The sequence below is a fragment of the Platichthys flesus genome, chromosome 5 (assembly GCF_949316205.1).
Source record: "Platichthys flesus chromosome 5, fPlaFle2.1, whole genome shotgun sequence".
In the NCBI taxonomy this organism is placed as follows: Eukaryota; Metazoa; Chordata; class Actinopteri; order Pleuronectiformes; family Pleuronectidae; genus Platichthys; species Platichthys flesus.
In genome coordinates, this window is record NC_084949.1 from 15,059,583 (window position 1) to 15,085,704 (window position 26,122).

Genomic DNA, 26,122 nt, shown 5'->3' on the forward strand with positions numbered 1-26,122 from the left:
CATCTCCACAATAACCTGGCCACAATAGCTACAGCCTTTCTGATTCTTTCAAGTGAAAATTAAATATAAATGGTTCTTATGTAAATATGTCTGGAAGAGCAGTGAAAGTGAACTTCTTACCTGTGCAGTCTGGTTCATTATGTACATACAATGTGAGATTGTGAGAAGTTTGGCCGGTGGTACAGAACGTCCTGAGCTCCAGACACCAGGGACTTCACGTCTTCCTCAGCAGCTCCGCTCTGATGATGACATGGGAACAGTACTGGCTCATGTAGAATCAGTTCAGGCAAGATTTATAGATTCTTGGGTTGTATCCCTATACTGTAAAGTTTTGCAATCATGGAAAAACAGATGTCTGGTGGACAGGACTTCAGTCCGACTCCTACTGCCAAATTCCACCATAATCGAATTTCAGCATCAGGATGCAGCTAAAGGCAGGTCTTGCTTTCACCTGTGTGGAAATAATTGGTCAGTTGTGGGGAGAAGAAGTTAAGTTAACAGAAATAAAAAATGAATCAATAGAAAAAGGTGCAAATTGTGAATACAAAAGAAAAATGAAATGAATAAAAGTTAAAACTCTTCCAAATGCAAACACTAGAGAAAAATATATTACAAATTAATTTAAATAAACAATCGGAATACAATTCTGTTAAATGGGAACACAAAACTGAAATAAAAAACTAACATGATTGGCAGAGGCCATCAGAGGCAGGATGGATTTAATTTCCACACTAGACTCTTCATATAAAAGTATTGTAATTGAACCACAAGCTGTCATCCTTTAAACAGAGAGGTGTTATTGTTGGCTGTAGATGAATAATGCCATGTTATTGGGGGATGACTCTGCAGTGAACATCTGCTGAAGCCTTTTATCACCTTCCTCAGAGGAAGCTCAAGTGATTATGGCTCGTCTCATTCCTATAAAAGAGTTTTATAGAAGGACATTAAAGAGAATTTTTATACTTGATTAAAGTCTTCTTTTCTCTGACAGCTCATCTCTTTATCTTTCTTATCTTCCCTCAGGCTGTGGTCTCTCAGTGAAGACCACATGGAAATCTTGATCCACAATGGCCTCCTCATGCTCCTGGAGGTGGGAAGAAGAAGATAGTATAACTGCTTCCTTCCAAGTGTCTCTGCAAGACCTGGAAAGTCATTTAAAGAACTTTCTTTACTTAATGACTTAATTTCATAATCCAGGCAGCACACTTACACATGACTTTGGTAATTATTTTGTTTTTTGATTCAATCTGATCCGATGAGATTGTTAAAATTGTTGCATCAATTTATAAACACAATTTTACACAATTTTCACTTGCTGGAGCTTATGCCGGTTGACATTGGGCCAAAGGCAGGCTACATCCCCGGACAGGTCACCAGCATATTGCAAGGCAAACGTATGATGACAAACAACCATTACACTCAGATTCCCACCTACAGGCAAGTTATTCTCCAATCAACCCTCGACATATATGTCTGGACTGTGGGAGGAAACCAGAGTACCCAGAGAAAACCAACCCACGCACAGGGAGGAACATGCAAACTGGGACTGGGAAACTTCCTCCTGTGACCGTGCTAACCACCACACCACCAGACTCAAATGGAGTAGCATGAGAGGAACAGACTGGGGTTAAGTTTTGTTAAACTCTAACTGTGGCTCCAAGTCACTGAAAGCAAATAGCTCCTTAGGGAATAAATGTAACACAATTTCTCTGTTACATAACAATGTGCAACGCTGCCCTCTGTTTTTTATTATAGCACTGCTAAGATGAAAATCATTCAGGAGCTATATTATAGTCAGAGGGTGTTGGAATACACAGATGAGGGATGAAGTATACTTCATAGATGAAGTATTTTCTCTATGAAAAAGTCTGGACAGAGGTCAAGGTTGAAAACGTTATATCTGAACCGTGATTGTTTGTTCGTGTTCTCACAGTGAACAGTGAGTGGGTGCTGAGCTGTGCTATAGTTTCCCTTGTACACCACGTCTGAGTCAGAGGAGTTTTCTAATCCGCCTCCACAGAAAAGACAATCTAACATCCATTATGAAGTCTATTGGAAAGCTATATACAGAGGGAGCTGCTACAGAAGGGACCTCATTTAAGGAAAGGGAAATCTTCCAGGAATAAATGCAGACGATCATTTCTAACTCTGATGTTTTTTCTGTATTTCATGCTCCAAATTTATATTCTGTCCTGGGAACTTCCTTATCTACCAAGTTATCATCTGTACAGGCTGTACACTGAAGGCATCCTTTCACAGTCCTGTTGCCAGCTCTCTCAGTCACAAATCTACTTTTCCTGAAGATATAACAGACAGCAAACCTCTTCCCTCAACAGACCCTGTTCCCTCCAGGGACTTCACACTGCAGCTTCCAACTGCTACCCGATTCCCTCTGAACTGCCACTGCACATTCCCACAGCATCCAATCGATTACCACAGCCGGCACATCAGGACTCCAGCCACAAACAGGTTTTCTGAGGATGTTATTGCCGCGGGCCACTGGGGCACAGACCTGTCTCCTCCTGTAACCACACACTGCAAACCAGCAGCGACACAATAACCAAGAAACTCCAGTAAACTCACACAGACTCTGCTCATCGTCTAAATCAGGAACCTGCAACATTCTTCCTTTACTTTTTAATCCTTCACCTCGTGTTCAAATGTTGTCTGTGACTGACACTTTTGGCCAATTTCTGTCAGGATCTCGATGTGCGTAGGCCAAATCTGAAGAACCCAGAAAAATGATTTCTTTACTTCAACAGCAAACCTCAAAATGGTCTGTTTCAAATGCTCAAAAAAGCACAACTGGAAAACATCTGCAAATAAATATGAGGAACAACTGACCTACGACTAAAGATCAGAATAAAGCAGTGACCTCTTCCTCACAATGTTATTCAGCAGGTGAGCGCAAAAACTACTGGACCCATTTCCATGTCATTTTGATGCAGGGAAGAAATCATTCAGTTTTGCTGCGGATCCAGATCAGGGGGAAGATCCAGGAATTATTCTCACTCTCCCAAACATTGCGTAAAAGGGTGTTTTTCCACATTTGTGTTGAGAATAGTTCAAGGATCATGATGAATAATCAGGCATTTTTAGCGGGACTGATATTTATTGGTGAGGAATTTGGCGCAAATCAAAATCAAAATCTAGATCTACTGAATTTAAACATGATTTCAGGAGAGAACAGTAGTGCCCTGATTGAATAACAATCTACTTTTATTATTGATGGGTCTGATCAGTAGTTTGAAATCCAAAGATATTCAGATGATATGAATATATATAGTAAGTAAGTACAGAGAATTATTTATCTGATGAAGAACAAATCGATTAATGACTGATTGCTGCAGCTCTACTTGTGTGCTGGTGAATAGATGACCTCAAACGACTTAAGTGGCTTTAACTGAAATTACAACTCCTGCAAAGTAAATTGAGTGTCACTAAGATAGACCAACAAAAATCACCAGATCATTTCTTTAAGTATCTGAGTTCATCGCGTGTGCAGTTGCAGCTCTCTGATTGGTCCGCTCCTGATGCCTATTAATTGTGCGCACTCGCGTGCAGGTGACGTGTCCGTGTGAACAAAAAAACAAACAAACAAAGCATGTCTTCCAAACAGAAAAGAGAACTCACTCGGGTTGTTCTCGTGTTAGCGCTTCACCTCTACCCGCTGCAGCTCTGTCTCTCGGAGTCAGCAGGTGGTCGGTGGGAGCAGATCCATGGAGGTCGGCGCGCAGACGAAAAGACCCATCACAGCGCCAATGTGCGCAGAACCAGCCGGTCGGGTCCACAGGGGCTTCGGTCCAAACCTGCTGCCTTACCCGGGGGAACACCCCCACCTTTCATTTTACAGAAAGTTGATGAACGTGGAAGAAACGTAGCGTCCAACAACTTGTCCTGGACCGCTGGACACATCAGCCCAGGACCCAAGGCCTCGGCCTCGGACCATGAAGAAGGATATCAAGCTGATTTCACAGGTTAGTGCTGCTTCAAGGGGAAACTGCACCTTGTTTTAAAAGTTAATTTACAGGTGTTGGTGAGTCACAAGCGTTAAAGGGACAGTTCACCCCAAAATGAAAAATTACTCCTACTCACTAGTATGCTGATGGAGGGTTGGGTGAATTGATTGAGTCCACAAAACCCTTTTGGAGTTCCAGGGGTAAACAGCGTTGGAGCCAGAGTAAATGTAATTCCACCTCGAAACAGCTCAATTTACACCATGTTTTCAACCTAAATGTCCTCTGATATCTTCTGCTGGAGCCACGCTAATGTGTGTATCACAGAGGATGTTTAGGACACTTAGATGACACCTAAAGAGCTTTGTGGACTCACACACTTCACCCACCCCTCCATCTGCATAGTGGTGAGTAGATAATGAGTGAATGAAAATTCTTGAGGGAAATATCCCTTTAATGGTTGAAATGCGAAATTGGTGGAGTATACTATGCAGGAGTAGCAGAAGCCCAATCTTCATTTCTTCTTTATTTCATATGCAGGTTTCCATGGAGTCCAGGGGAAGGTTCTGGGTCCAGCATTTGACTCCAGTCCACATTTCCCTGAGTGGCAGGCGATGAGGCCGTTTGTGCAGTGTGATGAGAACGTCATGACCTTCACTGCTTCAGGACAAGGACTGACACACCTGTTAGTGGACAGAGGTAAGATTATATCATATTATACTACAGAGGAGTTTCGACTAGTGTTTATCGGTTAGAAGACCTGGATGCAATAAGCAAATGGGAGGAGTCAAGAACACGTTCTTGCCAAAGATCCTTGTGTTTCTTATTAAATATTAATAAAATACGTCCAACTGTCCCCTTAACTTCCATTAAACTGCACCAAAGTACTCAAGCTTATATATATATATATATATATATATATATATATATGTCAGATCCCTAAATATGTCTGGATTCTTTCATCAGGATTCACACGTAGTGAAATCAATGAAAATGTTGAAAAACTCCCTTGCAATGATAAACAAGTTAAAAAAGTTTTCTTGAATTTGTTCCCTAAATCCAGATCCTATCAAAATGTAATAGTTTCTTTCCTGACCCGTATCACATCCTTTCACCAAGGTTCGTGATAATCCGTCCAGTAGTTTCTGTGTAATCCTGCTCACTCACTGTCTTTCGTTACAGAGGCAGCGTCTCCCATCTCTCTGTTCCAGCTGCCTCCGTACTGTGGCTACTCGGTGAGGACGTCATGGAGTGACCTGGAGATGATGGCGCCTTACGATGCGTGTTACATTACACAAGAGGTACCAGGACCCCGCCTCCCCCTCATTGTATTCTAATCGGAAGCTTTTGCCAAGCAGAGTGATCATCGAACCCTCCTGTTGTTCCCCTTGGCAGAATGACAGTTACGTGTTGCCGATGTTGTGGTGGGACACTCCCCTGAAGCTCTCCTGCCCGGTGCAGCCCTCCACTCCTGCCCCTTCTCCCTCCCTCCCCTCGGTCTTCTGCTCCCCGTACGGCATGGCGGTGCAGAAACATGGGCAGGAGCAGGAGATACCGATGCTGGGAGTCAAAGGTAGGTTGACCTTCATGTAAATTACCTTTTTTTTTATTCTAACAATTTTAATGTATTTAAATGTGACTGCATTTAGGACACCAAAAAAGTTCAATACAAAGTTCCACACTGCAGTTTTAAAGGGTGCATTCATACTTTCATAGAAAGTTCTATACAAAATATTTAAATGATCTCTCAACAGTTTTTCAGTAATCACTACTATTATATACTTAGTGCTTCTCTTTCCAGATGCTGTTTCTGCAACCTCCATGCTGCAAAGAATATAATTCTGATCCTTTGCAAAGCATTTTATTTGATGGCCTAAAAGTCGTCAAATTTAAATATAACCGATCCGAAAAAACGGACGACATAAACTTATAATCATCACAATGTCATGAACAGAATGAGACCGACTTCAGAGATGTGTCATCTGCTTCACAGTGAACGGAGGCTGGCGTCCATTTGTATCTGAGGAGTGTGCGTATCTTGTCCACTCCAGACCCGACGAGCTCACCTTCTTCATCTCTTACAAAGCCTCTTGTATCACAAGTGGGGTAAGTTCTTGAATATTCTCCGGGCATTTTCCTGCTGTATTCTCACATGTGTTCCCTTTCCTCATGGGCTGGCAGGTAAAGCTCAGGGGAATGTTTGGAGACCATCCATAGTTTAGTGGATGTCAAAAGATGTTCCCATCTTGTTTTTCTGTTTTGATGTTTTTCTCACAGGACGGCCTGAGTCTTCATCTTGTATATAATGATCAGGAATACATCCTCTCCTGTCCAGTCAGTCCTCAGCTTCACTTCATCACAGATCCTGTGAGCCCTGTACCCACCACCCATCCGGCACCCCCTCCTCAACCCCCAACCGAGGAGCAGATCCCTCAACTTCAACACTACTCCTATTACCCATACCCCGGCCTACACTACGCCCAGCTGCCACAGGTCTACCCTCCTGGCCCAGAGCTTACCCAGCCCCCCAAGACGCCTGAATCTACAGGAAAGCCCCCTTCCCCTCCTTCTCAGCCTCCTGTGGTGGTACAGGCTACATATGCTCCAACTCTTATCCCAGCGCAGATCAGCCAATCCCACCAACTTCCTTTTTTGCCCCTTGATCCTACTCAGTATTCATCTGGTCTGTATTACCCCCACATGCCGTTCTACTACCCTGCAGTGACACAAGCTCCGACCTCTGCAGCTACAAAAACTACTACTACCACTGTTCCTCCAGGTACCCACCCACCTGGACCTCCAGCATATCCTTACTACCCGCACTATTATCCTCAGATACCTTACCATCCTGCACCCACTGCAGCACCGGCTACTCTCCCGCTCACCTCACCTTCTCCTCCTCCTCCTCCTCCTCCCACCTCTCCACCGAAAACTCCTGTAGATCCACAACCGCCCTTTCCTCACCCATATTATCCCTATTATTATCCCTTCTACCCACTGTTCTACCATCCACCGTACCACCTCTCTCTGCCCCAGTATCCAGAGATTCAAACACCGACGACCATGACAAAGCCTCCCCCCACCACCGCCACCATCACCCCCACCACCGCCACTACCTCCGCAACAACTACTGCTAAAACTCTGACTCCCAATGCCACAAATACGACGCCGTCCACCACAACCCAGCCCGCTACACAGATGCCTCATCTCCAGTGTTTGATGGGGAGGATGGTTGTCTTCCTGCCTTTTGCTCACCAAGACTCCATCCAGGTCAAAGGTCAGTTTGTTTGGATCCAAGAGACCTTTCTGTTCATGGGAAGTTTGGATCGTAATTTTTGTGTTTATAAAAGAGACAGTTGTTTGGGAATTTTTATTTGGAATTTGGAATTTCTCTTTGACGAAAACACAAAAGGTTCCATACAAACCCTTTCCACTCTCCCACACACCCAGTGCTTAGGGACTTAGTGAATAAATGAAGCCTACATACACCTTATCATTTTATTTTATACATTTTATATGTTGTGCTGCACCGAACAACTCATTTCATGAACGACACCAGTCCGCAGATATTCCCATTACATCATTTATTTCCTTTACCTAGTATATTGACTCTTCCCTTCTGCTGCTGTAACATTGCACATTTCCCCCACGGTGTGACTCAGGATTATTTTACGTTATCTTGTCTTATTATAATTTCCTAGAGCTTAAGGTGGCGTCTTAGAATTTCTTATTTTATCTGACAGTCTGTCCAAAATCGAAATGCATTCAAGTCATGCAAGTAAAGCAGCAAATCCTAGAATTGGATCATTGAGTATTTTACTTGGTGACAGTGTGAAAACACAACCTCTTTGGTGGCGGTAACGACAAAGGATCAGTGAAAAGTTGTAAGGATGATTATTTTGACTTTTCTTAATGAAGCATCTTAAAGTAAAAGTGCACATCACTCCGTACCGTCACTCCATCAGTGTTCCTAGATCAGCCTGCAGACTGCTGGGAGTGAAGTTTATTAACTTTTAATATCAAAACATTCCTTGTTTGTCACCTCAGACCAAAGGAAGACGTGGCTGCCTCTCTCCACTGTGTCACCACTGTGTGGGTACATGCTGCAGATGGCTGAGAGCTCTGGTGTAATCCTTCACTCTCCTCTGCCTGCCTGCCACAGCCTGTCACGGGTGAGATCCTCCATGATGCCTCGTCACTGCCTCTGAATGTATCACACTTATATGACTGGACTTTCACACACTTCAGTTTTTTTTAAAGAAATGAGAAAAGATGGGGTTTCTTCGGGTGGTAGTTATGGGATGGAAAAATCATCCAAGCCTTTTTTTCAAATGGGAGAGACTTTTTAGTAACAAACAAATCTTTGGTTTTGACATGCTCCTGTAAGAGGTAGTACATCCATTATACTAGATGTCGAAGTTCACTTTTTATTGAAGAGAAAGTTTGTACGTTTTTTTTTTTATCTGGCGCCATAGTAGTTCATCAGAGCTCCATATAATCTTATAAACTATACAGAACAACTTTCATGCAACATCTGCACACATTTCCATTTAATCATAAATGAATTAGTTTTTGTGCTTTTACCAGATTATGATATTGTAGATTATTATGTTTATGCTAACATACAATCCTGTGCAGAAGTTTTAGACAGTGAAAGTGAAGTGGGGATACTTTCGCAACAGAAATCTTTCTTTGTTATTGCAATACATGATGTGAAAGCGTATAAACAGCAGTAATTCTTAAATGCATACTTGTGAAGTTTTTATGACACTTGGCAGGTACAGAAGGTTGTTTCCAGCATCTTGGAGAGACCTCAACACAACTCCTCTGTGAATTTACTCGTTCATGATCTCAGACTTTAAGAAGTTTTTTCTTTATTGCCCCCTTCACATTGGGCGGGGGGGGGGGGGGGGGGGGGTGGAGTCCGACCAGAGTGATCTGATCACAAGCTTTCACTTTCGCCTGTGCTTATCTGTCATTGTGCATCTGTCATGCAACCGTGAATGTGTCTCCTGTGATCACTTGTGGTGGACTCTTCTGCGCTCTATCTGCAAATAAACACGAAAATGTTTTCGGTTTGCGACGGCCAGATAATGTTGTCTTGAGCCAGTCTGAGTTCACAGATGTGCCTGTTGTCAATGTGTTTGTGTGGGAGAGTGACGCAGAGCGCAGAGTCGGGCGGGGCTGGGAGAGTCAATGATCTATGGAATGAGATTTTCCCTACTGGGAAATATAGTAGAAATCATTATGTGGTGGACTGTATATAAACGGGAGGAGAAAATGCTGAAACTGCCATAATGCAGCTTAACAGTGACGCCACACGATGAAAATTTATAATTGATTGATATTGCTGATGCATTTTTCTTACCGCTTGGGTTGTCACTACACCTACGATTTACCAAAACAGTCCCGCTGTGTATATGGATGCCAGATGAGCTGCTCATATTTACCATTAATCCCATATGGACTGTATGCAGCTGTACTGGGTGTACTTTTATTTGTTGATGCTCATCACAGACTTTACAATATAGGAGCTGGAAACCATGGGTGGTTGGCTGTTCATACTGACCTTATTGATTTCGTCTCTCTTCAGACTCCCACAACCATTTCATTACCTCTAATGTTTTGGGATCTGTCCATGGGGCAGTATCGAACTCTGGAGCCACAGTGCCCATATGAAAGTACCCCTGTCACCAGTGCACCAGTTACCCCACCTGCGGCCACTACCCCACCCAGCACCACCCCCTCTCCAGTCCAGAAGCCGAAAGTCAGCTGCTCATCCCATCACATGACTGTAAAGCTCCCGTCAGGTCCCGTCTCTGGAATTCTTCTTAAAGGTGTGTGTTTGTTTGTGTGTTGCATACGATTGCCATCAGCTCTACATGCATTGAATTCTAACTGATTTCAGGGAGGCTACTCCATGGTGTACATTTAAATGTAGGGGGGGGGGGGTATACATCAATACAACTAGATTTTTTAATGAAATTTATTTTTTATAAATTCTCTTAAGCATGTCAGCAGATGTATCGTTGGAAAACGCTAGATTTAATATATAGCTTCTTAGCAAATGCAAAAGGGTCAGCAGCACTTATTTATCCATGTTGCGTTCATCACTGGCCGCCGAGGCTAATGTTGGTAATGTGATAGGAGTTTGATGATTTCCCTAGGCTACCTCGTGACCAAAATTACTCAATCGGCAAGAGGTTGTGAGTGTCTTCATCATCATTTCCCAAACATCTGTTTCGCCCATCCAGAAGGAAATTGCTGATGCCTAAAACGTGGCAAGCAGCGTTTCCAAGTTCTCCGATTAAGCAGCTCTAATACTCGGGAATAGTTTAGATGCCAGGCTGAGCAAACGTGGCATATCCATAGCCAAAGTAATGCATACGTCAAACTTAGTAATAGGGATGTGGCCTTAGACCCCTGTCCTCCTCATGCTGAAAGCTTTAAACATTCGAAGTACACAAGCATCTTATATTTCTATTTTCCCTTATTTTCAGACATGAAAGGGAACCAGATGAGCCTTCAGGATGCCCCAGAGCACTGTGGGTATTCTGCAAGCAAAGGCAAAGATGGCAGAATCCAGTTGAGTCTCAGGCTGCAGTCACAGTGCCACATGAGCGTGCAGGCAAGTATTGACTCGGATCTCACACTGAGCACATGACCTTTTGTGTAATTGACCATTTGCTTTACCTAATAACTCTTGTGTAAACATTTTTCTCTAAAAGGGTAATGTGTACATAATCTCTATAGTCTACATGACGATGAATGAGAGAAGGGAGGCTCAGGTTTCTTGTCCAGCTGTTGTCCCAGGCCCTGGCAAAGGTAGACAGGTTTTATGTTTACACATTTGTAACATTATTCACTTTGCCAAGAGGTGTTTTCCCCTCTCCATTCAGAGGTACTTTAACTGCAAGGCTGACATTTGTCGTGCCGTCCCACAGAGTGCAGCCTTCCCAGCGATCAGCGTCTCCCCTGTGGATCCGCGTTTGTGTCCCAGCCACAGTGCCTCTCCATGGGCTGCTGCTTCAGCAAGAACTCCGAGGCCTGCTACTACCCCATGGATGGTGAGCTGCAGCTTGTGTCCCCCGCTAGCATGTCCACGTCACATTGTTGAGTATAGTCCAGCTGTTTTGTGTACGGAAATATTAAGAGCTACAGCTGCTTGATATGTGAAGAGGTATATTCAGGGCCAGCGCAGCATGATTCAAGCTGGCAGTGAGACAGAATGTGAAAAGGGTATAAGAAATCTTGGGTCTCATTATCAATTGCCTCCTGAGATTTCTGACCTTTTAGCTCATCTGACCTTTACGTACGCGCGCCTGTGCGTGTGCGTGTGTGTCCGTGTCCTCCCTCCCTCCCTCCTTCAGAGTGCACTGTTGACCACCACTTTGTCTTCTCCGTGCCTGCCTCCATCACCGAGCCCCCTCTCTCCCTCGCCCAGCTTGTTGCTGGCAGCAACTCCACCTGCAGACCCCAGAGAGTCACTTCTGAGTATGCCTTGTTCAAGATCCCAATGGACGGCTGCGGGGCACGCCGAGTGGTGAGCTGTAATGAATGAACATTCTTTATATAGTCATCAATCAAACCAAGCGATGAGCTCACCCTAAAAGTATTTCTGGTGTAATCAAAGTCTGATATAGCTTATCAATTTGTCCCATATGGACCCCCTATTACTGTTATTATTTTCCACCAATGTCAATATTCATGCATTGCGGATCTAGGATTTTTCTAAATCAAGGCCCAATCATGTGTCTCAACATTAATGCATGATTCTGGATTCAATGAGGTGCATATTTAAGATATTCCTTGTTTACTGTTAGCTTTATAGTTTTGAGCAAAAAAATATAAATTTGAAATTAGGTGAAAATATAGGGGAAAAAAAATCTTAACAAATGTTCATATTTGTTGTGAGAAGTGTTATTTATTGCTTGTTTTCATTTTGAAGTAAATATAGTCACTTAGAAACGAGACTGACAGGACAGGGGCACTTCAGGGGGCCAATCAGATTTCAGCTGGGGCAAGATACCCTCTGGCCCTGCCCCTGAATCCGCCCCTGTGTTGTTGACAATTGAGTAGTTATTTTCCATGTACTAAGTGTGTGTGTGTTTGTGTATGTGTCTGATGCTGTCCTGATAGGTGGTTGGGCAAATGGTCATCTACATGGTGGAGGTCGTGAACAAGGTTCAAGGAATCAGTGTCAACCACGGCACCATCACTAGAGATTCTCCCGTCAGGTCAGAACATGCTGCTGCTGATTATCAGAGTAAAGAACCACTGTGCTGAGAGGATGCAGCAGTTTCACTCTGAATGAAATACTCTAACTAATGTTTCAAACAGGTTTAGTGTTTCGTATATTCCGTTGTTTAGTGAGAGACGCCTCCAATAGCTGATCTTTTGTTCAGTTACCTGCTCCTCCATCGTAGGTTTCCCCATCCCTCTTTTATACCATAGAAATAAAATACTCAGGGGTCTAAGACCTGTATCATTAGATCACAATGTTTACAGTAGGCTTTAAGCACAAGATTGTTCTTGTCTTTCCTCTTCTCTCTCCCTGCATTTCCTTCATTTTCACCCACCATCGATACATAGATTTCCGTTACTTTATTTCTGGTGTCATTCTCAGGTTTTTGGTGGAGTGCCGGTTTCAGCCGGGCTCTGTCCTAACTGTGAGCTACCTGGTTAAGACTCCCACGCTCGGTCCTGGAGTCCAGACCCAGGAGATGCATGGAGTCCAGCTCAGGATTGCCAAAGGTAGACGGTCTTTGTTTAAACACTAACTGCCCTTTTACCTAACTGAAAATGTACTTGGAATGGTGAACGATTTGAACTTATCCTGATCAGGAGAGCTACTTCTTTATCTCAAGTGAGGGAAAGTTGCTTTTCTGATCTGCGGTCATTCCATTACACCTCCTCGTGTCCCAGACCCTGAGTACAGCAGCTTCTACCCTCAGTATCACCAGCCCATGCAGATGCTGCTGGGGAAACCCCTCTACCTGGAAGTGCGGCTGCTGAATGCCCCGGATCCCGGTGTGGTGCTGCTGGTGCACTTCTGTGTGGCCTACCCCCGCTCTGGAACATCGGTGTGGGTGCTGCTTTACAATGGGTGCGTCGAAACATCAAACTATTGTGCTCAGCAATGAGTATATTTATAACAGGGAGATTGAAGTATACCAATGAGACAGTGGGCCTCTTAATCCAATGTAAATCCCTAGATGTCCCAACCCCTTGGATCCAGCCCCACACCAGGCGGTGTTGTCTGCTCCTCAACCACCTTCTCCTCGGGGTCAAACCCGCCGCTTCACTATCAGCACCTTCCAGTTCCTTCCTGATGGTGAGTTCAAGGACCCGAATGAAGAGGTAAGGATGAGCAGAGTCTCCTAAATTCTAGTGTTAATGGTTGCGTGGAATATTACAGCTCTTAGTTGTGTTTTTTTGATTATGTTGTGATGTTTATCATTTTCCAGCTGTAGCTATTGATTTACTACTTACTGCGCAGACTCTGAACTAGAAGTCTGGCGGAAATATTTCTACTGTAAGGAAAATGGAAATGTCTGTAGGATAAATATAAAGCAGTAGCTAAGACATGGTTAGCTTTGCTTGGCATAAACAGTAGATGGACAGTATATACAGATGGACAAAAACTGAAGCAATACAAGTCATAATGTGCCTCCTCCATGTTCCTAGATGGGATATGGACCATGTTTTGGCGTTTGTTTCTGGACAGTGGGAGGAATTGAAAACGTGTATTCTATCTTTATATACAGTTTACTGTAGAAACTGCTAGCCTGACATCTTACAGACACATTGGGAATCGGTGTCACTTTTATCTCAGACAATCTTTTATCAGATTGTTTCTTAAAGCATGCTCATGGTTCTCTTACAGTTTGTAGGAGCTGAAGGAAAGACAGGTCAAATATGCAGCTGTCTGCTTGGAGCGTGCATGAATTTGCCCCCTGGTAGTTAATTAAGTCTTATCGTAGGCTGCCAGTTGGCATTTTCACCTCTGATCCAATTTAAACGTAACCTCGTGGAAGTAACGGTGTGTTCTCTTTGTGCAAAGTCACACCGTTTATTTGGGCTAAAGGATGCAGTGGGAAATGGAAGCATTTACAGCTCAACCTCTAAATCTCAAGGCAGCATTCATGACAAAGAGATTTGGAGAGACCGTTTTGTAAATTGCAAATTCTGGCCTATTCTCAATTGCTAGCAGCTGCTTGTGACACTACATTGCACCCACACTCTGGAGACCTTGTCTAATCCCGCTCCTCTTTCACTCCTCAGATCTACTTCATGTGTTCGACCGAGATCTGCTCACCACGTGACGGACCTTGTGTCGAGGGATGCTTCGGCCAATGACGGTGAGGAGAAGTCGCCCTCTGTCCTTGAATCACTCGACGCTTTCTCGTGAACTCTGCAAGATTACATGGAAACACCCATGAATGGGCTGCATTGCACTGATGTTGGCCTGAGAGCGAGCAGAGGCTGCAGTTCCATACGACAGCAGGACAATGATTTAGTAATGAGGGCGGTTTTGAATTATTTATTAAGCCCGATCCATTTCCTGTTTTTCAGCTACGACATGGAAAGCACTTGAAGTTGGTTGAGACGAGGATTACGAGGATCATCTGGTGAGCTGAGCTCGAATAGTGTTGAGCTCCTGTTAAAAGACACTGTTGCTTTTGCTTTCTGACTGTGTCTAATCAGTTCTCCTGCTTTTCTTTTTTCCGGCGTCAGACAGCACTCTGTGAACTGCCAATAAAAAGCTCCTAAAGGATGCTGAGGGCGTGTGTGTGTGTTTGTTCCTGAGCCTGAAGCCATTTGGTTTTACAGCAGGAAGTGGCACTCCATCAAAAAAGGGGGGCGACATTGTTTACATGAACACTTGGCCCCTCTGTACTGAGTCTCAGTTAGACACTGGCCTTCTCTGTTGTTCATCGTGTTGCATTTGCAGCATTAAAAATTGACAGTTGAGTAAGAAAACTGAAGGTTTTACATAATGATATTCCTTGAATCCCAGATTAAGTGATGAATCATGTTTTGAAAGGGAACTTCAGAATATTTCAAGCTTGGCTTGATTGTGCAAACATGAGCAGATTAACCTGCTTGCAGTTTGTAACCCATGCATTCAACAATCAGCCCCCACTGTGCAGGGTGCACTTCACTCCTTTGTTGAAATATTACAGAGCCCTTTGTTTACTGTGTTGTTAATTGGATTAAACATATTAATTTGTGAACAATATCAGACACACTGACAAAGGCCCCTTTCAAGACATGGCCTCAAGATCAATTAATCAAGACCCCCCCCCCCCCCCCCCATGTCTTGTATTATGTCAGATAGCCTCTCACTATAAAGTACATTGCAGCTCAGGGGAGATGTCTACTTTAATTGGTCGGTAATTAGGTTTTGTGTACAACAACGTAAATGTGATTGATTTCGCTTCTCAGCCAAAGAGCCTCACAGACTTAATAAACAAACGCCAGGCAACTATAAGAATTTTCATCTTCACAAATGAGTAAGAATGTGAACAATTACATTCTTTAAAAAAATGTAAGAAACTGTTTGGGAAAGACCCTGACAACCTCTGGGAACCAGATTATATTTTTCTCTTTGTCTGTTTGTCGGTTTGTTAAACATTACCAATCATTTCCACCAGACTTTATAGAGGTCTAGGCCATTACATTTAAGTGGGAATACAAATTAAGGATGGGACAAAATTCTTTCTTTTCTTTTCTATTTCTAGTAGAAGAATTACCTAGTCATGTAGGACTGTTCTGCCTTGGTGGATATGAGCGCCACTGAATGCCATGTTGCTTTACTTTCCTAACTTCTGACATGAGAACTTGAATACAACTTGTATCTTTTTTGATTCAGATTATCTTAGTTTAACTTAAAGTTTGGAAACTATAGGGGAAACAGTCATACAGCTGGTCAAACTCTGTGTGATGATAACAATCTGTCTGACAGATCCTCTGGAGTTCTCTTATAAACAACAGGTTTATGTGGATAATTGAGGTTAAGAGCAGGTCTACTTCTTGTCTGTGTGCTGTCACTTCCTGAAGTCTTGCTCTCACCATGCCACGTTAGACAACAAACTTTATAGACTGTAAAAGGCTCAAGAACTAGTCCGGCATGTTGTCCTCTATAAAACTGCAAATTGGTGTTGTGTTTTTTTTTACAAGATGAGATACGATAAGACAAGCCTTGTTTATGCCCATTGAGGAAATTTGGCTATTACAGCAGCCCAAGTGTAGAATGAATAGAGAACAAAATAGAGCTAAAGTAATCTTATAAGATACGATCAATGTGTCAATCAAGCTTCATAGCTTTAGATGCACCGTTGGGTAGTTTTTTTTTATTGATTTTCTCAATTCATTTTTGGTAAAGAAACATAATTTTTAAAACGATATTAAATGAAATTCAAAGACTCCAGTCCAGTGGATGCAGGACTACTTTTTGGCTTGGCTTAGTGACTTCGTGAGTTCTTGCCCTCATCGTGCCAGACAACCCATTAAAGACTTTACAAGGTTTAAAAAAAACTCTTTTTAGTTAGGCCTTAGCTTTAGAGGGTCCACTAGTTTTTGCTACTGTTTCTAGTATGCTACTGACTTCAACCTCAGCAAGGAAGCTAATTATAAAAATGTTAAGCATTAAATTAAAAATAACGTTACGTGATAAAATCATCCAGATTGGTCAACTGCAGCACACCGCTAAAGTGCGAGTCCATATTTGATACCGTAAAGTGTTTGTTGTTTACCTGTGTGTCATCAATGGCCCACACAGCTATGCTATGTACACCTCCACATGTTGTCTTTTGGTATTTCACATGCTCTGCATAATAATAATAATCAAAGCAGTGATACTACCAAAAACCAATAGTTCATAAAAGAGAAAGTAACTTAAGAATATGTTAATATGACATTTAAAAGAAAAGCAAATAGAAAAGCAATACAACTAATTTTCTGCAAATTTTGGTAAGAATAATTTATAATAATAATCCTACAATTTCAATAGTAGGATTGGGTGCAATCTGTCAGTGCCTGTCAGTGAACGGGCCCTAAAAAATTTAATTAAATTAATCCTGCGCGTGAGGTGCACAGTTCACTTCTGCGCAGGAGGTGCGCAGCTCGCTTCTGCGCAGGAAGTAAATAAATATATATTTTTTTAAATGTATAATAACAAAAGGCCAATTCATTTGCCTGAAAAATAAAGAAATCTTACAATTTCAATAGGGCTTCACTGTCTGTCAGTGCCTGTCAGTGCTCGGGCCCTAATTATGCAGGTACATCGGGTTCTGTGCTGGACTAGTTGTTTGCTGGGTGGACTCCCTGATGTCTTGTACTGTGCCGGGCAGCCTAAAATAACATAATCCGTTATCAGTCCCACAGTGGGGACATTTGCAAAAACCTTTAAAGACGTGATTAGGTCTTAGCTGTAAGGGATCTGGAAGACCGTTCTTGATCTAGTTTCCAGTCTTCTACTGATTTTCTTAACACTCGGTGAGGACTCATATTTCTGAAAAAGATGAACTATCACTTTAAGAAAGGGAAGGGGGGATGGCAGCCATCCCATTTAAATCCTTACAAATCAGGATTAGGATTTAAAAAAAAAAAAATCAGCTTTAGCTCGTATTGTAATTAGCTGCAGCAAATTGCCTTTTGAAGTCGCGCTGCCTCTCCTGGTGGCTCCTGACCACTGGGTGTCATCCAAGCAATACAAATGCCAGAGGAACATAATGCTGCTGCTGCTGCTGCATGACTCACAGCTGGGCTTGTGTGTGAGAGAGGAGACCTTGGCCTGTGTGTGCTGGTTGTGTAATGAGTTAGGAATGAAATGTTGCAGGGGCCGGACTCCATGGTACACCCATTCCCTTCAGCAGGGGAAATAAAAGGGACCTTTTAGCAGAATGGAAACAATGTACAATCTAAATGTTTTGCTGCAGAATTGTGCACCACTGGTGAAGATGATGGTTTTATTTCAAGGTTTAAAAAAGGAGAAAGAGTGTGAGCATGGTGTCTCAAGGCCTTCACACACACACACACTGAGTGAAATGTATGGAAGCACTGCGGCACCACTGCGTGTGCTCATGGCGGCCTGGTTGTGCGTTCAGAGAGGAGAAGCGGAAGACAGGAGGAGGGGAATGACTCCACCGAGAGAGTAGGAGGAGGAGGGAGAGAGGACGGTTTCCTTCTCTGCAACACGCTGCCACAGCTCACCGGGAAACGGAGCGGGGGAAGAAATTAATAGGCGAGAAAGAAAGAAAAGAGAGAAAGAGGAAGAGGAGGAGGAAGAGAGGGAAACACCGCAGCCCCTCTGTCTGTCCGTGCGTCCTTTAGTCACCGGTTGTTTTTTATTTATTAAAAAAAAAAAAAAACACTGAAACCCCTCGTCCCCTTTTTTCTTTTTTTTCCGCGGAGCCTCGCAGACTAACATGGGGGCAAGTGAAAGCTCCTGAGGCGGATCGACTTCCAGAGCAAGCCCTGCTATGTGGAGCCTGATAAGACGAGAGAGGAACGAGGCGACCGGGGAAGACATGTTGAGGGCTCCGCGCTCGTCTTGAGGAATCACGCTGACGAGCTCCAGAGAAAATACAAGCACAACAGGAAAAAGAGCCCGGGAGGACCAGTGGACTGCAGGCGGTAGGCTGTGCTCAGGAGCCACTGCTTTTTCATCGGCGTTTATTCCATCGGTTTGTTGTGATCTGAAAACACGGAGGCCTCTCAGGCAGCCCCGCAGTAAACAGATCCGCGGTCAGCGAACGAGGGGGCTACGGCTGGGAATCGAGCCCGCAGACCTTCGTTTATTCCAGGGGACGCTTTCCCCATTTCAACCGCTGGAGTTGAATTATTTAATTTGAGTGTTTTAGATTAAAAAATTACATTTCCAGATACATCAACTCTTAAGGGGGTCATAAAGAAGGCCCTGTGCAGCGAGAAGCTACCTGGCTGCATTTATTATTATTTATATTATTATTATCATAAAAATAATAATAAAAAAAGACTGTTTTAACTCCAGGCAGCACTAAAGGTGCACAGATCGTTGTTCAGCCCAGAGAGAGAGAGAGAGGTCACAACAAGACGATTTTTAAATGTTAATGTCGACCGACGTCGCCTCCATCATGCTGCCCGTGCCCCGGGGTCTCATGGACCGGGATAGAGAGCTGGACGCCATGGCCGGGGTGCACGCCATCCCGGGCGGCGCTCCCGCAGCCGTGCGGGGCATGAAGCGCGGAGACCCGGAGCCCGACGCCCAGACGGCGGCCGCTCTGGTGGACTCGGCCGGCGCGGAGTGCAAGCGTCCCCGCATGGACGGTTCGGGAGGGATCGGCGAGGTTGGTCAGGTGAGTGAGTGAGTGAGTGTGTGTGTGTGTGGGGGGGGGGTCTGTTTGTGCAAAAAAAAACACAGCATTGCAGAGACTATCGTATCCTGCTGTGCACAAGCGTGGTGCAAGGAAGTCGTCATGCATGATACTATTATCATTTCATCAAGGAATCTGCGTTCCTTCACTCCACCATGCTATTTCATCTATTAAACCATGCTTTCGTGTTTAACCAGTTTGCTTCTGTAAACTGAGGCTGCATTTAGTATTATGCAGGTAGTTGCAGCTGTATCTGCAGCACAGGGGCCACCACTGGGGCCCAGTCCATTCCCAGCGCTGCAGGAAATACCTCCACATCTCTCAGCCGGAGCCTGACCCTGTATGCTGTGTGAATGGAGCATTGCAGTGGTCCACTCTAAATGCAATCCACGGTGTCCACGGAGCTGTTCCACTGTAGCTGCTATATTGCACCTCCAGGCATTGACTTCAGGTTCGTGAAGGAATTGCAACAGTAATTTGTTGCAGCACCAATTTGTATGAAGTCGACCCGCAGTGTTTGCCGGATTGTCACATCGGAGCCCAGAGATCCAGCTGCCTCACAGCTCTTCAAAGATGCTGTTTTAATGAATACTATCAGTGGAGCCCAGGCCGAGTTCCAGCAGAGGGTAGGGAACGTAAACAATCTTGACCTTTTTATTATGCAAAAATCCTCTTCACCATGTGGCGTAAGTAATGCTGTGGACAACGTTGGGTTTGATATGGGAATTGATGTCCGTGTTTGCCTGTGTGATCTTTGTGGAGTTGGAGGGGCCGAACGCAAAGACCAATGCAACCAGCCCAAACATTACTGCATTAATTCTCAGTGGTTTTCTCAGAATTGGTGCTGCAGTGTTTGGCTCTGATTCTGCATTTAACCTCTCTGTAACCCATATTTCTTTATAAATGTCAGGGAAATCCTTGTGCTGTAATATTTCCACTATCGTCAAACATGTCTTGATAAAAGCACCAGAGGAGGAGAAGAGGATGCTCGGGATGTCGTTACAGGATATTATAAAGGAGCGAAGAACTCCTTCTAAAAAGATAGAAAGCTTTCTCCCCCACCATGAAAGCACCAGTAATGGAGGTGAAGTGGTCTGTCTGCTCCTGCTTGGAAAAACTAAATGGATGGCTTTACATCGCCATGCTGTCTGCGCTTGTGTGTGTGTGTGTGTGTTGACAGAAGGGCTTAGGAACGTAATGCACTTAAAAACAGATGTGAGTGGAAGACTTGTTTGTGTGGGAGAGAGAGGCACGGATCAATAGCTTCAGCACCTAAAATGTATTGAACGTGAGCTGGCTGGACAGTCCGGAAATGAGAGTGGGAGATGTGCCCCCCCCACCACCCCCCACCCCCCTTCTCCTCCTCCCTTTCCTCCCTGCCTCTCATGGTGCAGGAACAGATTTGCCCTATCACTAGCAGCAAATAGGCTTTGTTTCCAGCTAATGGGATCACATCTCATACTGGAGGGGGCATTATAACCACACTGATCTCTGATCTCTGAGATCCTTATCTGAGGCAGGGATCTTTCACAGGCTCATGTACACACATACACACACACACACACACACAAACACATCAGTAAGATCCACACTGTATTTATAAGTCTATAGAGCGACAATGATTACTCAATGTAGTGACTAGTCGACATACAGAAAAATAACAGGCAACTCTGTTAATAATTAAATGTTTCCGTTTTTTTTCTTAAATGTATTGATTATTGATTTTTCCTGTATTTGTTATATATCTTAACATTTAGGGCTTTTGGTCGGACAAAATAAGGCACATGGAGATGTTTTGCAGCTTTGAGACCGACGTTGAACATGCTATTTCATATTATTTTCTAAAACGTAAATTATCATTATATAAATTATCTGACAATTAATCATAATGAAAATAATTATTAGTTACATACATATTTTTTTCCACTGCTATGACCTAGGTTTGACAGACCTTTTTTTCCATCACTTGTCGTTTGAGCTGCACACAATGAAACGATCGTCCTCTGATCCAACTGTGTTTATATAAAACTCTGTGGTGTATTTTAATTTCTCCCTACCACGTGACGCCATTAATACTCTACAAACAAACTGGGATGCGATGTCCAATTTTCCTGCTTTTAAAAGCACTTGGCTCGTCAAGAAAAAAAATCTATAAAAACGCACACCAGCACTTCTGTACAGCTAATCCTCAGAAGAGAGTAAAGGATGGAAAGTATTACAGAAATCCATCCCCTGGCTCTCTTCAAGCGTCGTCTCTCTTTTCCTCCATCCCTGATTTAAAAAAGAAAAAACACATTTATTTCCGACACCACAGCAGGAGTTGAACTCTGACCTGTAATTCAAGCCAATACAATGGGGTGTGGTTGTCGTAGAGCAAGCCATTTAAACGGCAACAGCCTAATAATGGGATCCTTCCCATTTGGCTATTGACCCTGCTGTTTTTCTCATTAACTGCTAGGGTGTGATGTCATCGCAGTGCGGGGGTGGAAAGAGCTGTCAAGTCAGATTTGCAAAGTTGTAGCGGAGCAGCAATGCATGTATAAGTCTGTGCAGCGTGCACTACATGACTGGGTGTTCAGCTAACAGGCAAATACAGCCAATGGGAGAAAAATATAAGCTGGGTGCATTGAACAAGTTCAAATGTTGCTCACTGCTGCTCATAGAAATCAAATGTTGACCTGGAGCTGACACAGTGTTCATCCTATAATGTAGATTCTAAATGTCTTTTGAATAAGCTACCAACAGGAGGGTTCGCAGTAAAAAGAACTGCACGTCCATGATGCATTCCTCTGCAGCGCCGGCAAAGTCCTGCATTTTTCAGGACAACAGGGAACTCGTAACTCCACCCTGCGTCTCCCGCCCGGCTCAGATTTTGGGAAATGTTGAGAGGAGGTTGTCGGTTTCAATATCCATCCGGCGTGCTGCTGAGCAGCCCATGTTTTGTTGTCACTCTGCGGAGGAACCGGGACTCTCTCTAACCTAATAAGGTCCTGCCTGCGGTGACAGCACGGAGGACAAATGACTTGACTAGGACATTAATGTAGGTGGATCACCCCTCTGTACTTTCATCTCGGGCCCGGCTCTGAGATAGAATGAAAACGTCGAGAAAAGAAAAATGCACTCCTTCTGCGAGTTCAGAATATTTATTTAGTATAGGTCCCTGTTTTCCTGTGATACATCGCCAGCAGGGGTCTGTTGACTGAATTCAATTTGAGACAGCAGCAGATACGGGACGATCCTGTTCATAGCCGGTGTGAAGATCTGTTTCAAGTGATCCTAGTGGTCCAGATCTCACTTCTGCTCTAGATGCAAATAAACACGCAGCTTCAACTATGACAGGCAGGTCTGTGGCTAATGCATTTGTTTGTGTGTGTACTCAAACTTCAACCTTTGTGAGGACCATATTGAGTTTAGACATTTTAGAGCCAGGACTTTGGCCGGGCCACACTTTTTCAAAGAGCCGCTTGAGGACTAAGACTTGCTTTAAGGGCTTTTAGTTATGATGTTAAGGATATAGTAAGGAAACATATAATTCAGAGAGAAAGCAGAGAGAGAGAGAGACTTACTAATAAAAGAAATATAAAATCAGTGTGCATCAGAGAGTGTTACTATTGTGTATCAATCTATTGAAAATATCCCTCGTGCATTATGTAGCTGCAATGGTGCAGGGGGCGGTCCTTCTCCGTGGCCCAGGATGCAGTTGCTGTCACATTGTGAAAACACTGCGGCCTCATGTCATGTCAACTGCAGTGAAGCACCTTGTTGCTGTTAAAGTATTTCAGATTGTTATGGTGTCTATTAGTATTTTAATAAATTCATACCATTTGAGTAACTGCAGGTTATCTCTGCATTTGTTTGTGTAATTTCAGATTTACACTTTACAAATAGTAATATTATATTGAATCAGTATACAGTACATGCACAAGCTATACAATATTATAGTAATTGAAAATGATTGCGGGACATAATTACAGCTAACATGATATTAATCAGCCATCATTTGCGTCTTTCATATCACATGCACAAAAGATTGGTCAGGAACAGATTTTTTTTTTGCTATTTTCTGACATTTCTTGGATTCACTAAGGGAAGAAGAATGTCGACTGCAAAATTCATAAATAATCAAGAATCATTAGTTGTTGATATATTGTTGCAATCTGTTTGTTGTGCATTGTTTTTCTTGCAGACTCAATTGTTTCCCATACACTGGACTCTCAAGATTTATTGCTCAGCCGAATAATTTTATGAATCTCTGCCAAAATGTCAAAAATGAAAAGCAGCCAAGGTTTATTTTTTCATATAAAGGCATCTGCATTGTTCCCAGCATCAATCTCTGCTCTCAGTGAGTGATGCTGCAGAGAAATAATGATCTGGACTAATGATGATGGGCAATTATGCTGTGCAGTAAATAATTACAACAAAATATTAATTCACTCCTATCAGATCTGAAATAAATTGGGGGATAAAATTACACTTTTATCTCACGCAGATCACTGTGGTGGACGTCAGTTGTATTGTGTGTCACGTTAATTGCTAGCCAACGCTGCTACGTGATTATATAATGACAGAACTGTCGGGGCGACGTCCAAGATCCGCCTCAACTGCTGCGAAACACGCGTGTAGGTTTGCTGAGGAAAGTTCAAGGGATGTGAGGTGGTTCGAGGGAAAAGAAACATCGCATCGTCCGGCCATGTGTCTGGAGGCTTAGCACATAAGTGCTCTGTGGATGAAATGGATTCACATCCTCTTGAGTGTACGGAGCGGCCTGCTCTGCAGTGCTGCAGTCCTTGTCTTCTTCTTAATCCTCCTAAGAAGAGCAGCAGACCTGCGACACAATGGGAATAGGTCCAAATCAGACATACACACTAAAGGACGATTTATAGTCTGTTTGTACGATCACTTGTATAACCCGTCACTGACTGGCGGAATTGTCCGCCAGAAAAAGGCGACGAGGAGCCGCAGCGGCGATGTAAATAAACAGTCGACGAAGAAGAAAGAAGGCGTCTCTAAGGTCGTCTTCGACAAAACACGTTACTCCGCCTAGTGTTCTGGCGGGGAATTGCTTTGCAACACGCGCAACCCTTGGGAAACAGACCACAAAGAGTCGGACGATGCAACTGAGTAAATAAATCTTTTCCTTGTATAAATTAATTGATTAAATAAATTTGTTGGCTATATGTGCATTAGTGCTCATCATATCCTTTTTTTGTATCGTGGTATTTGTTTTCATTTTCTTGAACTAATATTGTAACAAAGTCTTAAAAAAACTGGTATTGTGAAAACCTTAATAAACACACACACACACACACCTTGAGGCGACATCCAGCCGTAAAACATTTTAATTTGAAAAGGACAATTTCAGACTAAACAGACTCTTTGCACACAAGCTTTTCGGCTCTCGATCAGTTTTAATCCTTAAATATTTACAAACACACCTGAAAACATAACCGCTCAGATACACTGGTCTACACTGTATCATTGTAAAATACGGACTTTAACTGAACTGATGTTGGAAAAGACAACAGGGTCAGCAATGCCTCTAATTGATTATCCATGTTGCTTTTTACACTGGAAGCCAAGGCTTCCAAACATCACAGTTTCTGCACTTTCAGACTAAAACACGTCCGGGGAGCTCTCAGACTAAAACAGGGTCTGCAGCATTTCAAAATTTTGCCGTGGCCGAGTTGATGAGTTTTCAAACGAAAACGTAGAGATGTGGATGTAGCAGCAGGGTCCGTGTGTGTGAAAGGGATCACAGTTGTGAGAAGACGGTGTGAAGGAGGAACTCTGCTTTGGTTTTTCTCGCCCCTCCGAGCTCGTCTGTCCTCCCCCCTCCCTTCTCCACCATCTGTTGACTTCAAGTCGTTTTGTCTCTGTCTCCTGATTGCTCACCCGGTCCTCGCCAGCAGTTTGGTCTTGTGTTTTTTAGTCACCCCCGGCCCCCCCTGAAACACCACCACCTCTGCCAGACAGGTATCAGCTGCTTCATTTGTCACCAACACGAAAAGCATGACTAGCATCAATAAGAATGAGAAATCATTTTGTTTTTCCTGCTCCGTGCTATAGTGACTGCGGTGTGGAGAGTGAGACTGATGCACACTCATGTCGAGCAGCCTCCGTGCAGCCCTCTCTCCCTCCCTCCCTCCTTCCTTCCACCCAGTTCCTTAAGGAAATTAAGCACATGACTCCGCTCATGTATGAGTCATTGTTTTTGCCCCCTCCATCTCATTTTGTCTTTCTTTTCTCTGCTGTCCATTTCATGCTGCATCTCCAGCTCTGGTTCCTCCCCCGGTCCCTCCATCATATGAAATCCAGATGTTACCAGATGTGTGTGTTCTCACAGCACCTCCTCCCTCACTCTGACACAGTATAGTGCCCTAATAAATCTGGCTTTCTTGCCTAATTGTGTTGTGGTGTTGTTTGAATCCCCCGCCTGCTCCATAGCTCCAGTTCAATGAGTCTGGAGTTTGGCCTCGCTGTAAAATAAGGTTTATTCTTTATTCATGTTATTCAAGCCTCTAAGAAGTGATTCATTATTTAGAGCTTCTACCTCCCAAAGCCAGTTCTCTAAGTACATTTTTGGCTTTGAGATAGACTCGCACATAATGCATTTTTCAATCACGAGGACACTTTTTTTCTCCCCTGCTCTCCAGACCAGGTCTCTTGCCTTGTGGAGATGTTGCGCTTAGTTTTTAGTGAAGCGGCCCCATGGGGTACGGAGTTAGATGGCTACGGTATTAATCAGCCGAACTCAAGCTGTGAAGCGTGCAGAGCAAAGTGTTCCCCCTAGGGACAGAGCAGACGAGG

At 43.6% G+C, this 26,122-nt stretch overlaps 2 protein-coding genes across 5 annotated transcripts in view; both read left to right on the top strand.

The window, feature by feature from the left end:
- The first annotated feature begins 3,589 nt into the window (after nt 1-3,589).
- LOC133954223 (uncharacterized) lies at nt 3,590-14,733 on the top strand. Its single transcript, XM_062388560.1, has 19 exons — nt 3,590-3,977; nt 4,497-4,655; nt 5,139-5,257; nt 5,352-5,529; nt 5,950-6,062; nt 6,234-7,233; nt 8,004-8,128; nt 9,550-9,793; nt 10,457-10,584; nt 10,685-10,781; nt 10,901-11,023; nt 11,327-11,499; nt 12,096-12,193; nt 12,583-12,710; nt 12,882-13,062; nt 13,172-13,316; nt 14,241-14,317; nt 14,532-14,587; nt 14,694-14,733. Exons 1-17 carry the CDS (start codon nt 3,605-3,607, stop codon nt 14,313-14,315), a joined length of 3,459 nt encoding a protein of 1,152 aa, XP_062244544.1. The 5' UTR covers nt 3,590-3,604; the 3' UTR covers nt 14,316-14,317; nt 14,532-14,587; nt 14,694-14,733.
- Nucleotides 14,734-17,833: 3,100 nt separating this feature from the next.
- rbfox2 (RNA binding fox-1 homolog 2) overlaps nt 17,834-26,122 on the top strand; it is a 36,807-nt gene continuing 28,518 nt past the window's right edge. The window contains exon 1 of one of the 4 annotated variants that reach the window (XR_009920704.1): nt 17,834-19,297. Coding sequence is in view for 3 of the 4 variants with exons in the window: in XM_062387505.1 (XP_062243489.1) it covers nt 19,046-19,297 (252 nt within the window). In the remaining variant the exon portion in view is untranslated. The remainder of the gene's footprint in view (nt 19,298-26,122) is intronic. The other 3 variants (XM_062387505.1, XM_062387504.1, XM_062387503.1) reach the window with 3 other exon arrangements.

Coding starts and splice junctions, on each gene's coding strand:
- LOC133954223 (XM_062388560.1), top strand. CDS start 3,605: ATGTCTTCCAAACAGAAAAGAGAACTCACTCGGGTTGTTCTCGTGTTA. Junction 10,782..10,900: donor TGTCCCAGGCCCTGGCAAAG/GTAGACAGGTTT, acceptor GCCGTCCCACAG/AGTGCAGCCTTCCCAGCGAT. Junction 13,063..13,171: donor TGGGTGCTGCTTTACAATGG/GTGCGTCGAAAC, acceptor GTAAATCCCTAG/ATGTCCCAACCCCTTGGATC.